The sequence below is a fragment of the Phyllobates terribilis genome, unplaced genomic scaffold, assembly GCF_046119375.1.
Source record: "Phyllobates terribilis strain yellow unplaced genomic scaffold, ASM4611937v1 Scaffold_8__6_contigs__length_399053987, whole genome shotgun sequence".
NCBI lineage: Eukaryota > Metazoa > Chordata > Amphibia > Anura > Dendrobatidae > Phyllobates > Phyllobates terribilis.
Genome location: NW_027362768.1, coordinates 377364996 through 377378959, shown reverse-complemented (window position 1 = coordinate 377378959; position 13964 = coordinate 377364996). Strand labels below are relative to the sequence as shown.

The 13964-nt window shown below is 45.8% G+C and overlaps 1 protein-coding gene across 3 annotated transcripts in view; it reads right to left on the bottom strand.

The window, feature by feature from the left end:
* Positions 1–13964, bottom strand: part of SRGAP3 (SLIT-ROBO Rho GTPase activating protein 3) — a 217862-nt gene that overhangs the window by 19177 nt on the left and 184721 nt on the right. For 2 of the 3 annotated variants that reach the window (XR_012247818.1, XM_073645018.1), the window contains exons 13-16: positions 7702–7762; positions 7468–7545; positions 4366–4500; positions 4098–4203 (exon numbers count right to left, since the gene is read on the bottom strand). Coding sequence is in view for 2 of the 3 variants with exons in the window: in XM_073645018.1 (XP_073501119.1) it covers positions 4098–4203; positions 4366–4500; positions 7468–7545; positions 7702–7762 (380 nt within the window). In the remaining variant the exon portion in view is untranslated. Of the gene's footprint in view, positions 1–4097; positions 4204–4365; positions 4501–7467; positions 7546–7701; positions 7763–8398; positions 8430–13964 lie in introns of all 3 variants that reach the window. The other variant, XM_073645019.1, reaches the window with a different exon arrangement.

Here is a 13964-nt window from a genome sequence, read left to right as displayed (position 1 = left end):
GGTCTGTAGTTGGCCGTGCAGTTCTGGTCGAGGGATGGTTTTTTAAGTAATGGTTGTATGCTGGCGTGTTTAAAAGAAGAGGGAAAGATACCAGATGAGAGGGAAAGGTTGAAAATTTTAGTTAGGTGAGAGGTGACAGCTGGAGCAAGGGACTGAAGGAGATGTGAGGGAATAGGGTCGCTGGTGCAGGTGGTAGGGCGAGAAGATGCAAGGAGCCTGATCACTTCATCTTCCGTGACTGGTTCGAAGTCAGAAAATGAGCAAGATACAATGTGGCGGGGGGGAGCATGCATAACATTTGGGGATTGGGAGAAAATTTCCTGTCGGATATGGTCAATTTTTTCTTTGAAATAGTTAGCCAGATCGTCAGCGCTGAGGTCGGTGGTCGGGGCCTGTGCTGTTTGATTGAGGAGAGAATGAAACGTGTCAAAGAGTCGTTTAGGATTATTGGAAAGTGAGATGATGAGGTTGTTAAAGTAGGTTTGTTTGGAGAGGTGAAGGGCAGAGTTATATGTTTTCAGCATAAATTTATAGTGGAGGAAATCTTCGGGCAGATTAGATTTTCTCCACAGCCGTTCAGCGCACCTGGAGCACCGCAGGAGAAGACGTGTTTGAGGCGTGTGCCAGGGTTGTCGCCGTCTATGCCGAATTGTTCTTTGTGTAGGAGGTGCGGCTTCATCCAGGGCGCATAGCATTATTTTGTTATAATGCTTCAATGCAGATTCGGGACATGAGAGGGAGGAGATTGGGGCCAATGATGATTGCAACCTTTTTATAAATTTCTGGGTGTTAATGGCGCGTAAATTTCTATAAGTGTGGACGGTGGGAGTGTCTTGAGTAGAGTCACAGTTCTTGACAGAGAATGAAAGAAGATTATGGTCAGAGAGTGGAAGGGGAGAGTTAGTAAAGTCATGTACTGAGCAAAGCCGGGAGAAGATCAGGTCCAATGTGTTCCCGTCCTCATGTGTAGGAGAATTAGCAAGCTGTGAAAGGCCGAAGGAGGAGGTTAATGATAAAAGATGCGTGGCAGATGGGGAAAGAGGATCGCCAATTGGGATGTTAAAGTCTCCCATGATTATCGTGGGGATGTCGCAGGATAGAAAATTTGTAAGCCAGGCAGCAAAGTGATCCAGGAATTGACGGGGGGGACCTGGGGGGCGATAGACAACCGCCACTCGCAGGGAGAAGGGCCGGTAGAGTCTGACTGTGTGGGCCTCAAAGGACGGGAAGATAAGGGAGGGTACAGGGGGGATAACCTGAAAAGTACATTTTGTTGAAAGAAGCAGACCAACACCTCCACCTGATCTGTTGTCAGGTCGCGGGGTATGAGAGAAATGTAGGCCACCATAGGAGAGAGCTGCAGCGGCGGTGGTGTCCGACTGCTGGATCCAGGTTTCAGTGAGAGCCAGAAGGTTGAGGGAATTAGAGAGGAAAAAGTCATGGATGTAAGAGAGTTTATTACAAGCTGAGCGTGCATTCCAAAGGGCACAGTTGAATGAGACAGAAGATATGCAGGGAATATTAATGAGATTAGCAGGGTTTCTGAATGTAACAGGGAAAGAGTTAGTGTTATTATTACTGGAGGGTCCTGGGTTGGGAGAAATATCACCTGCGACTAATAGAAGGAAGATACAGAGAGTGAGCAGATGATTGAGTGATTTGTGAGAGCGTTTCCTGCGTTGTATGGTGGGAATGAATGGATCTGCGTGGTATAACATTGTGAAGAGAGCATGACAGCTGTACATAGGAGAAGAGAGGAGTGAGGGATTAATATGGATGAAGTGTGCCGCATTTGTGGGTGAACGGTGAATGTGGATGATTGTAGCAACCAGAGTATAAATGGCACAGATACAAATGGTGAATACTGTTTGCCAAAAAGATGACCTGGAAGCAAGTTTGTTTAATTGTCTTGCATGTCTTACCTGTCTCCTGCCCAACTGCCATTTTCTAACTGCCAGGGCACTTTGCTAAATTATGGCACTTCGATAAAGTATGCATAAATGCTATATGCATAAATGCCCCCGCATAAATGCCTCCCCTTAACTAAGTCTCAATATATAGGGACGTATCTGCTTAGATCTGCACAGATTTAACTCATTAACAATCAATCACTAGCTTAAAAGACAACAGGAGACCATAAAGTGCAGGGAAAAAAAAAACAGACTAGTAAACTCGGCATGGATCATAAACTCTTAAAGTAAGTGTGATGACCTTTAAGTATCATGGAATAAAAAAGCTAGAGGAGTGAAAAAAATATATACCAGAAATTGATAGGCTGCAGAGCATTGCATGGAGATATAATGCAGTTTTCAGGACATGAAGGCACAAGGTCATATAATCTACATAAGTACAGGGATAGGATCATCCGTGGGATCATACGTGCACCCCAAACGTTCAGAAAAAAACACTCCTGACCTAATGCTCCTCTCAGCTGAGGGTTTGTTACAGTTGTGTCCAGTGTACACAATCCTCTGTAAGACGTTCAGGAATTGCTTGCAGAAATTTCTGCAGCGTTTCTGCACCTCTTGGCAGCAAAAAAAGCTGCTGAAAATCCGCAGCGTTTTCATGCGTTTTTGCCTGCGGATTTGCCATGCGTTTTTTCCAATGCATAAAGAATGGACAGGCTGGTTTTTTTTTTTTTCCCGCACATGAAATGCTGTCAAGAAAATTCCTGATCATGTGCACAGAACTTGCAAAATGTCATAGGAAGTCATGGGATAAGGTGTGCAATGCGTTTTTTAGTGCAATTCTGCGGGGGAGAAAAAAAAAAGCACTGTGTGCACATAACCTTACACAGCCTGAACTCCGGACTGATACACTGTAACAAACATTCAGCACACAAATGTAAATAGTTATTGTTCCCATATTGAGAAGAGCGAAGAATTGGGAGTTTTGGATATGCTGTAGCCCATGTTAATTGGTGAAAGACGAGGTCCGGAGACCCCCACTCATTACAGAAACCAGGAGTATACGACTATTTACTGGCTGAATAGAAAGTCTATGGGGTTTTACACCTCTGTGCAGGCGCTAGGAACATAAGCCGAGCCCTCCAGCCCCTCCGGGGTATGTGATGTTGGGGGCGACCACTGATTAGCAGCAGTTACCAGAGGCTGCAATGTATCAATAATGATTGTAAGTAACTTTATATGCATCCAAAAGTCTCAGATTTAGGCCAAGTTCACACATTCAGTATTTAACATCAGTATTTGTAAGATAAAACCAGGAGTGGGTGATAAATACAGAAGTGGTGACGTGTTTCTAGTATACTTCTCCTCTAATTGTTCCCACTCCTGGTTTTGGCTTACAGATACTGATGAGAAATACTGACCAAATCCTGACCGTGTGAACGTGGCCTCAGAATACATGTTCACTGATATCTCGACCAGCAGGGGGCAGCCTTGCCTGATTAATTTCTACCAGTCAGCACTACCCCCCCAACTTATTACTGCAGCCCCTGCCACCATTAGGCCACATTCAATCACTGTTTTTCTGATGTATATATTTTGTTCATCAAAACACACAATATCGACTGCTCTGACTATTGCATTTTTACATGTTTGATCCTTTTTTATGCGTTTTTGGTGCATTATTTTTTAGCATTTAAAATTCCACACTTAAAAACACAATTGCATTTTTACTTTCCTGTTTTAGGCTCCCCAGAGAAATCTATAGGGTGAAAAAGTACCCAAAAAAAAAAGTGCCTGTAGGGTGAAAAAGTACCAAAAAAAAAGTGCGATGTTCAGCCTCAGTGGCAGGAGTTTCCATGAAATCTATGAACTCCTAAAATCAGATATTGTGCGCAAAAAAAAAATGCTACAGAAAAAAACTCAGTATTTACTCTAGATGTGAACATGGCCTAAGGGTTCACTCATAGATCATGGTCATGCTGGTCATGGTCACGTTCAGCCATTGGTTTTGCCATGATTTTACCAGTGTATAAGTAATAATATACACATCTAGTATTGATTTGTATAGTGAGATGATTCCATATTGAGTCTTTTTCTTTACGGACCAGGTTCTCACTGGGTCCGCTTCCGCTCGCTACCTTTGCTGCACACCCCTTTTTTTTTAGTCACTCGCTTCTGCAAATGACTCACTGGTTGAGGAAGGCAAAGAGATATCTCATGACCACGAGGACGGCCCGGGGCAATGTGATGAGGATTTGGCGGATGTGATGGACCCGCTCTGACATGTTCTCTATCTCTGAAAGAAAAAAAGAAAAATGGTTATCACCCAGGGAAGGAAAATCCAATATGTTCAGCTTCCCCCGGTATATTCCCTGCTTCCATCAGCCCCAAATATGATGGGAATACAGAGGTCTGTACTGCTCCGTACACAGGCTGCCTCGGCCCCAGCAATACTCACTGATCGTAGACATCAAATCTTGAAACCTTTCCTTGGGAAAGAGCGGATTCTCCAGACCCCGGAAATACAACTTCAGGACCCCGGCCACGGAGTTAATATCCCGCTCGCTGTGATCCTCTACCAGCGGGTCCTCTCCTGACAAGTGGAACACCGCAGATTTACAGACTTATCACACACTAAGTGTCCTCGCTGTTTATTAATACATTTCCTTATTTTTTGCTGCAATGTTTTAGGAAACTTTAGTAAAGAAAGAGACAATACGGCTTTAAAAAACTGACCTTTAACCATTGCCCCGCCACAGAGGTAATACAGCAAAGTTTTTTAATGAAGTTGCTATGTAATTTAAAGTTCTAGAATTTTCGAATAAACTTTGGAAAGAATTTATCTTTGATGCTGGTCTTCAACCCAAAGCCTTCTAGTGAGAGGTGCACCAAGTTTATTAAATGAAATGGCACACGTAAGGGCAGTCCTGCGCCAGATAATATCTATGTGAGCTGCGGACTTCAGCTACAGGGAGCTTGTCGCACGGTGCTTGTACGTGCCGCTTTTCTAAGCCCCAACAAGTGACAAAAAGCAGTAAAAATTTAATTTTGTACACATTCCTCTATTTATAAATTTTGCGACTTTTTTTATTTTCTCAATATTTACAAAATGTTTCCTTGATAAATGGAAAAGGAAACTTGTTTCCATCCAGGTCACAAAGACCCTCCCTGACCTGGTCCTTCTTCACCAGATTTGTGTGCTACAATGTATCTGCGTGTTACAATGTATCTGCGTGTTACAATATATCTGCGTGTTACAATGTATCTGCGTGTTACAATGTATCTGCGTGTTACAATGTATCTGCGTGTTACAATGTATCTGCGTGTTACAATATATCTGCGTGTTACAATGTATCTGCGTGTTACAATGTATCTGCGTGTTACAATGTATCTGCGTGTTACAATGTATCTGCGTAGATAAGATCTATTCCTGACATCAGGAGACTAAGGGATAACTTTTTCTTTGTGGAGTGTGACAAGCCAAGCCTGGCATGTCAAAGTGAGGAGACTTATACGCCATGCATGCTCCTCTGTGAAATTAAATATGCAAATTGACTCTTCAGAGAGGAAGAGGACTAGAACTCGAACGCCACCTATTGGAAGCCTCTCACCTAGCCAAATCAGATCTCATACTTTGCACTGATGAGGAGCAACAAAATTGAGATGCTTGGTTTGGCTTTTATTCTAAGTCATGTGGCAAGGTTCGATTTTGACTTTTAGGATTGCTACTTCCAATAGGTGGCGCTAGCGTTCGAGTCCTCTTTCTCTCTGAAGAAACAATTTACATATTTAATTTCCCAGAGGAGCATGCATGGCGTATAAGTCTCCTCACTCTGACATGCCAGGCCTGGCTTGTCACACACCACAAGGAGAAACGTTACCTCTTAGAAACCAGTTCAGAGCCTCTCACCTTGTCAGATCAGATCTCATGCTTGGCACTGATGAGGGGCAACACCCCGAAACACAGTGTCTACAAATTGAGATTTTGGTTTGGCATTTATTCCATCATATTGCAAGGCTCGTTCAAAATTCAATATTGACTTCTAGGATTGCTGCTTCCAATAGGTGGCGTTAGAGCTTTCGTCCTCTTCCTCTCTGGGACAATTTGCATATTCGACATCAGGAGAGAGAGATTTCTGTTGCCATGTAAACCACCCCATCTGATACATTGTAACAAAACCTTTTGAGGCTTTTTGGCACAAGAATATTATTAATCAAAAGCAAGCGAAGATCTTGAAAATGGCAAAAAAAATCATTCCTAAGCGTATATAATCTGTTATTATACAATTATTCAGATTGACATATAACAATGAATCACCAAAAAAACGCCCAAAACTGAGACTTGTGCTCTGCAGTTGTCCACAGGAGTGTAATGACCGTGGGCCCAGCGGGTCAGAGGATTGCCCACGCCAGCAGACACTTCAACTGGATGTGCGTGCTTGGACACACATCCAGTTGAAGTGTATTACTGCGCAGAGACCCACTGGGTCTGTGCGCAACAATACACGCTGCTGGCCAATCATTTATTTATTTATTTTTAAATCAGTGGCCATACTAGTACATGGATGACTATGAGATGCATTATACTTTATGGATGACTATCGGTTGTGCATTATACTTTATGGGTGACTATGGGGGTGCATTATACTTCATGGATGACTATGGGAGTGCATTATACTATATGGAGGACTATGGGGGTGCATTATACTATATGGATGACTATGGGGGTGCATTATACTATATGGAGGACTATGGGGAGTGCATTATACTTTATGGATGACTATGGGGAGTACATTATACTTTATGGATGACTATGGGCAGTGCATTATACTATATGGAGGACTATGGGGAGTGCATTATACCATATGGAGGACTATGGGGAGTGCATTATACTTTATGGATGACTATGGGGAGTACATTATACTTTATGGATGACTATGGGCAGTGCATTATACTATATGGAGGACTATGGGGGTGCATTATACCATATGGAGGACTATGGGGAGTGAATTATACTTCATGGATGACTTTGGGGGTACATTATACCTTATGGATGACTATGAGGGTACATTATACTATATGGATCACTTTGGGGAGTGAATTATACTTTATGGATCACTACGGGGAGTGCATTATACTATATGGAGGACTATGGGCTGTGCATTATACTTTATGGAGGACTATGGGCTGTGCATTATACTTTATGGAGGACTATGGGGAGTGCATTATACTTTATGGAGGACTATGGGGAGTGCATTATACTTTATGGAGGACTATGGGGAGTGCATTATACTTTATGGATGACTATGGGGGTGCATTATACTATATGGAGGACTATGAGGGTGCATTATACTATACGGAGGGCTATGAGGGTGTATTATACTATATGGATGACTATGGGGGTGCATTATACTTTATGGATGATTATGGGGAGCATTATACTATATGGAGGACTATGGGGAGTGCATTATACTATATGGAGAACCACATAGTCAGATACTTCCGGGTGAAGTCGTGGATGCTCCGGTGTCCATGGATCATTCTCTTCCGCGTCACTCACCTCTTTCAAAAGAATTCTTAATGTCGTTCACTTCAACTTGAGATCCGGGAACTCTGAATATTCCTTGTTGCTGGAGACCTGCACAAAAGCAGACGGTTCTCACTTTAATTATCAGAAATGACACAGACAGAGTAAGACCCCAGTACAAGAAAAGTATGTGAACCCCTGACACATGACAGGACATGACTCTCCTTACTCCCCTCAGATCAGTGATACACATGACGAGGGACTCACCATATAAATTGATGTATCGGACGCAGCTCTCAACCACTAATGGGATGGCCTGACCTGAATCCTGGAAGATAAGACATATAGTGGGTACGTGTGGACGGATCTCAAGTTCTGTTCATCCACCTCCGGTCACTGCGGGTCAGTCAGTCTTGTGCACCTGATGATGAGGACCTATCCCTTGCAGAGTAGTCGCCCGCCATGCAGCCCTGTCCGCTATTACAGAACCAAGACCCAGCATCCTCCTGCCCTGAAATACTCTGTGCTGCTGAGGAGACACTAATCCTTCTCAGTCTATCATCTCCCACTAGATCACCCACTCCTCACTTGAAATACTCTGTGCTGCTGTGGAATTGCTCTAATATCATCAGATTCTTCCTATCATAAAAAAAGATGCCAAATCTTGGTATGGAAGGGTCTGACCGTCCAGTGATTATGGGGTCTGGGAGAGGGGAACCGACAGAGCGGATTTCTCCTCAACGATCCTACAGATTCCTCCGGAGGAAAGCGGCACTTGAGGAGTCTGACCAGGGTCACTAGCATATATAATATATCCATCCGGCTGCCATTGCTGCTACGTGCTCAGTCTACTCATCCACAGGTCAGGGGGGAGCAGCCGCATCTATCGTCACCCCTCTTCTCAGTCAGGAGGTCGGGGGGCCGCTCTCGAGTCACATGGGATGGCCGAATAATGGAGTAATACCTGGTTCCTGGCACGAGTATTCCTCCGTCCTCTGATGTGAGTAACATACACAAACACACAGCAAATTCATCAGTGACAGGCAAAGAGACAAAGAGAGGAGAAGTCAGCAGAGTCAGGAGCAAAAGAAGGACACAGGGGTCATAGCCACCCCAAATCATCAGTGCGGGCCGAAAGCCATCCGTCCAGGGCCGGAACAGGAGCCCAAGAGGCACAAGGTCATACAAAATATATACAAGGTGGTCCGGTACTCAGCGTTATAGAGCAAAGCATCAGTGCACTGCACTCCTGAAATACTCAGGGCTGCAAAACCCTAATAATTATTCTATATAAGAATCGGCTTAGACAGCCATATTGAAAAGCATGACACTTGTGTCCACAAATTACACACATGACTGGCTCTGTGTGCAGCTCTGTGTGATCTCTCCATTGTAGACATGACTGGTTCTGTGTGCAGCTCTGTGTGTTCTCCCCATTGTAGACATGACTGGCTCTGTGTGCTGCTCTGTGTGTTCTCTCCATTGTAGACATGACTGGCTCTGTGTGCTGCTCTGTGTGTTCTCCCCATTGTAGACATGACTGGCTCTGTGTGCTGCTCTGTGTGTTCTCTCCATTGTAGACATGACTGGTTCTGTGTGCAGCTCTGTGTGTTCTCTCCATTGTAGACATGACTGGTTCTGTGTGCAGCTCTGTGTGTTCTCCCCATTGTAGACATGACTGGCTCTGTGTGCTGCTCTGTGTGTTCTCTCCATTGTAGACATGACTGGTTCTGTGTGCAGCTCTGTGTGTTCTCTCCATTGTAGACATGACTGGTTCTGTGTGCAGCTCTGTGTGTTCTCTCCATTGTAGACATGACTGGTTCTGTGTGCTGCTCTGTGTGTTCTCCCCATTGTAGACATGACTGGCTCTGTGTGCTGCTCTGTGTGTTCTCTCCATTGTAGACATGACTGGTTCTGTGTGCAGCTCTGTGTGTTCTCTCCATTGTAGACATGACTGGTTCTGTGTGCAGCTCTGTGTGTTCTCTCCATTGTAGACATGACTGGTTCTGTGTGCTGCTCTGTGTGTTCTCCCCATTGTAGACATGACTGGTTCTGTGTGCAGCTCTGTGTGTTCTCTCCATTGTAGACATGACTGGCTCTGTGTGCTGCTCTGTGTGTTCTCCCCATTGTAGACATGACTGGTTCTGTGTGCTGCTCTGTGTGTTCTCTCCATTGTAGACATGACTGGCTCTGTGTGCTGCTCTGTGTGTTCTCCCCATTGTAGACATGACTGGCTCTGTGTGCTGCTCTGTGTGTTCTCTCCATTGTAGACATGACTGGCTCTGTGTGCTGCTCTGTGTGTTCTCTCCATTGTAGACATGACTGGCTCTGTGTGCTGCTCTGTGTGTTCTCTCCATTGTAGACATGACTGGTTCTGTGTGTTCTCCCCATTGTAGACATGACTGGCTCTGTGTGCTGCTCTGTGTGTTCTCTCCATTGTAGACATGACTGGTTCTGTGTGCAGCTCTGTGTGTTCTCTCCATTGTAGACATGACTGGTTCTGTGTGTTCTCCCCATTGTAGACATGACTGGCTCTGTGTGCTGCTCTGTGTGTTCTCTCCATTGTAGACATGACTGGCTCTGTGTGCTGCTCTGTGTGTTCTCTCCATTGTAGACATGACTGGTTCTGTGTGTTCTCCCCATTGTAGACATGACTGGCTCTGTGTGCTGCTCTGTGTGTTCTCTCCATTGTAGACATGACTGGTTCTGTGTGCAGCTCTGTGTGTTCTCTCCATTGTAGACATGACTGGTTCTGTGTGCTGCTCTGTGTGTTCTCTCCATTGTAGACATGACTGGTTCTGTGTGCTGCTCTGTGTGTTCTCTCCATTGTAGACATGACTGGCTCTGTGTGCTGCTCTGTGTGTTCTCCCCATTGTAGACATGACTGGCTCTGTGTGCTGCTCTGTGTGTTCTCTCCATTGTAGACATGACTGGCTCTGTGTGTTCTCCCCATTGTAGACATGACTGGCTCTGTGTGCTGCTCTGTGTGTTCTCTCCATTGTAGACATGACTGGTTCTGTGTGTTCTCCCCATTGTAGACATGACTGGCTCTGTGTGCTGCTCTGTGTGTTCTCTCCATTGTAGACATGACTGGTTCTGTGTGCAGCTCTGTGTGTTCTCTCCATTGTAGACATGATTGGTTCTGTGTGCTGCTCTGTGTGTTCTCCCCATTGTAGACATGACTGGCTCTGTGTGCAGCTCTGTGTGTTCTCCCCATTGTAGACATGACTGGCTCTGTGTGCTGCTCTGTGTGTTCTCTCCATTGTGGACATGACTGGCTCTGTGTGCTGCTCTGTGTGTTCTCCCCATTGTAGACATGACTGGCTCTGTGTGCTGCTCTGTGTGTTCTCTCCATTGTGGACATGACTGGCTCTGTGTGCTGCTCTGTGTGTTCTCCCCATTGTAGACATGACTGGTTCTGTGTGCTGCTCTGTGTGTTCTCCCCATTGTAGACATGACTGGTTCTGTGTGCTGCTCTGTGTGTTCTCTCCATTGTAGACATGACTGGCTCTGTGTGCTGCTCTGTGTGTTCTCCCCATTGTAGACATGACTGGCTCTGTGTGCTGCTCTGTGTGTTCTCTCCATTGTAGACATGACTGGCTCTGTGTGCTGCTCTGTGTGTTCTCTCCATTGTAGACATGACTGGCTCTGTGTGCTGCTCTGTGTGTTCTCTCCATTGTAGACATGACTGGTTCTGTGTGCTGCTCTGTGTGTTCTCCCCATTGTAGACATGACTGGTTCTGTGTGCAGCTCTGTGTGTTCTCTCCATTGTAGACATGACTGGTTCTGTGTGCTGCTCTGTGTGTTCTCCCCATTGTAGACATGACTGGTTCTGTGTGCAGCTCTGTGTGTTCTCCCCATTGTAGACATGACTGGCTCTGTGTGCAGCTCTGTGTGTTCTCTCCATTGTAGACATGACTGGCTCTGTGTGCTGCTCTGTGTGTTCTCTCCATTGTAGACATGACTGGCTCTGTGTGCTGCTCTGTGTGTTCTCTCCATTGTAGACATGACTGGTTCTGTGTGCTGCTCTGTGTGTTCTCTCCATTGTAGACATGACTGGCTCTGTGTGCTGCTCTGTGTGTTCTCTCCATTGTAGACATGACTGGTTCTGTGTGCTGCTCTGTGTGTTCTCTCCATTGTAGACATGACTGGTTCTGTGTGCAGCTCTGTGTGTTCTCCCCATTGTAGACATGACTGGCTCTGTGTGCTGCTCTGTGTGTTCTCTCCATTGTAGACATGACTGGCTCTGTGTGCTGCTCTGTGTGTTCTCTCCATTGTAGACATGACTGGTTCTGTGTGCTGCTCTGTGTGTTCTCCCCATTGTAGACATGACTGGTTCTGTGTGCTGCTCTGTGTGTTCTTTCCATTGTAGACATGACTGGTTCTGTGTGCAGCTCTGTGTGTTCTCCCCATTGTAGACATGACTGGCTCTGTGTGCAGCTCTGTGTGTTCTCTCCATTGTAGACATGACTGGCTCTGTGTGCAGCTCTGTGTGTTCTCTCCATTGTAGACATGACTGGCTCTGTGTGCTGCTCTGTGTGTTCTCTCCATTGTAGACATGACTGGCTCTGTGTGCTGCTCTGTGTGATCTCTCCATTGTAGACATGACTGGTTCTGTGTGCTGCTCTGTGTGTTCTCCCCATTGTAGACATGACTGGTTCTGTGTGCAGCTCTGTGTGTTCTCTCCATTGTAGACATGACTGGTTCTGTGTGCTGCTCTGTGTGTTCTCTCCATTGTAGACATGACTGGTTCTGTGTGCTGCTCTGTGTGTTCTCTCCATTGTAGACATGACTGGCTCTGTGTGCTGCTCTGTGTGTTCTCCCCATTGTAGACATGACTGGTTCTGTGTGCAGCTCTGTGTGTTCTCTCCATTGTAGACATGACTGGTTCTGTGTGCTGCTCTGTGTGTTCTCTCCATTGTAGACATGACTGGCTCTGTGTGCTGCTCTGTGTGTTCTCTCCATTGTAGACATGACTGGTTCTGTGTGCTGCTCTGTGTGTTCTCCCCATTGTAGACATGACTGGCTCTGTGTGCAGCTCTGTGTGTTCTCTCCATTGTAGACATGACTGGTTCTGTGTGCTGCTCTGTGTGTTCTCTCCATTGTAGACATGACTGGTTCTGTGTGCTGCTCTGTGTGTTCTCTCCATTGTAGACATGACTGGCTCTGTGTGCTGCTCTGTGTGTTCTCTCCATTGTAGACATGACTGGCTCTGTGTGCTGCTCTGTGTGTTCTCTCCATTGTAGACATGACTGGTTCTGTGTGCTGCTCTGTGTGTTCTCTCCATTGTAGACATGACTGGCTCTGTGTGCTGCTCTGTGTGTTCTCCCCATTGTAGACATGACTGGCTCTGTGTGCTGCTCTGTGTGTTCTCTCCATTGTAGACATGACTGGTTCTGTGTGCTGCTCTGTGTGTTCTCTCCATTGTAGACATGACTGGCTCTGTGTGCAGCTCTGTGTGTTCTCTCCATTGTAGACATGACTGGCTCTGTGTGCTGCTCTGTGTGTTCTCTCCATTGTAGACATGACTGGTTCTGTGTGCTGCTCTGTGTGTTCTCTCCATTGTAGACATGACTGGCTCTGTGTGCTGCTCTGTGTGTTCTCTCCATTGTAGACATGACTGGCTCTGTGTGCTGCTCTGTGTGTTCTCTCCATTGTAGACATGACTGGTTCTGTGTGCTGCTCTGTGTGTTCTCTCCATTGTAGACATGACTGGCTCTGTGTGCTGCTCTGTGTGTTCTCTCCATTGTAGACATGACTGGTTCTGTGTGCTGCTCTGTGTGTTCTCTCCATTGTAGACATGACTGGTTCTGTGTGCTGCTCTGTGTGTTCTCTCCATTGTAGACATGACTGGTTCTGTGTGCTGCTCTGTGTGTTCTCTCCATTGTAGACATGACTGGCTCTGTGTGCTGCTCTGTGTGTTCTCTCCATTGTAGACATGACTGGCTCTGTGTGCTGCTCTGTGTGTTCTCTCCATTGTAGACATGACTGGTTCTGTGTGCTGCTCTGTGTGTTCTCTCCATTGTAGACATGACTGGTTCTGTGTGCAGCTCTGTGTGTTCTCCCCATTGTAGACATGACTGGCTCTGTGTGCTGCTCTGTGTGTTCTCTCCATTGTAGACATGACTGGCTCTGTGTGCTGCTCTGTGTGTTCTCTCCATTGTAGACATGACTGGTTCTGTGTGCTGCTCTGTGTGTTCTCCCCATTGTAGACATGACTGGTTCTGTGTGCTGCTCTGTGTGTTCTTTCCATTGTAGACATGACTGGTTCTGTGTGCAGCTCTGTGTGTTCTCCCCATTGTAGACATGACTGGTTCTGTGTGCTGCTCTGTGTGTTCTCTCCATTGTAGACATGACTGGTTCTGTGTGCAGCTCTGTGTGTTCTCCCCATTGTAGACATGACTGGCTCTGTGTGCTGCTCTGTGTGTTCTCTCCATTGTAGACATGACTGGCTCTGTGTGCAGCTCTGTGTGTTCTCTCCATTGTAGACATGACTGGCTCTGTGTGCTGCTCTGTGTGTTCTCTCCATT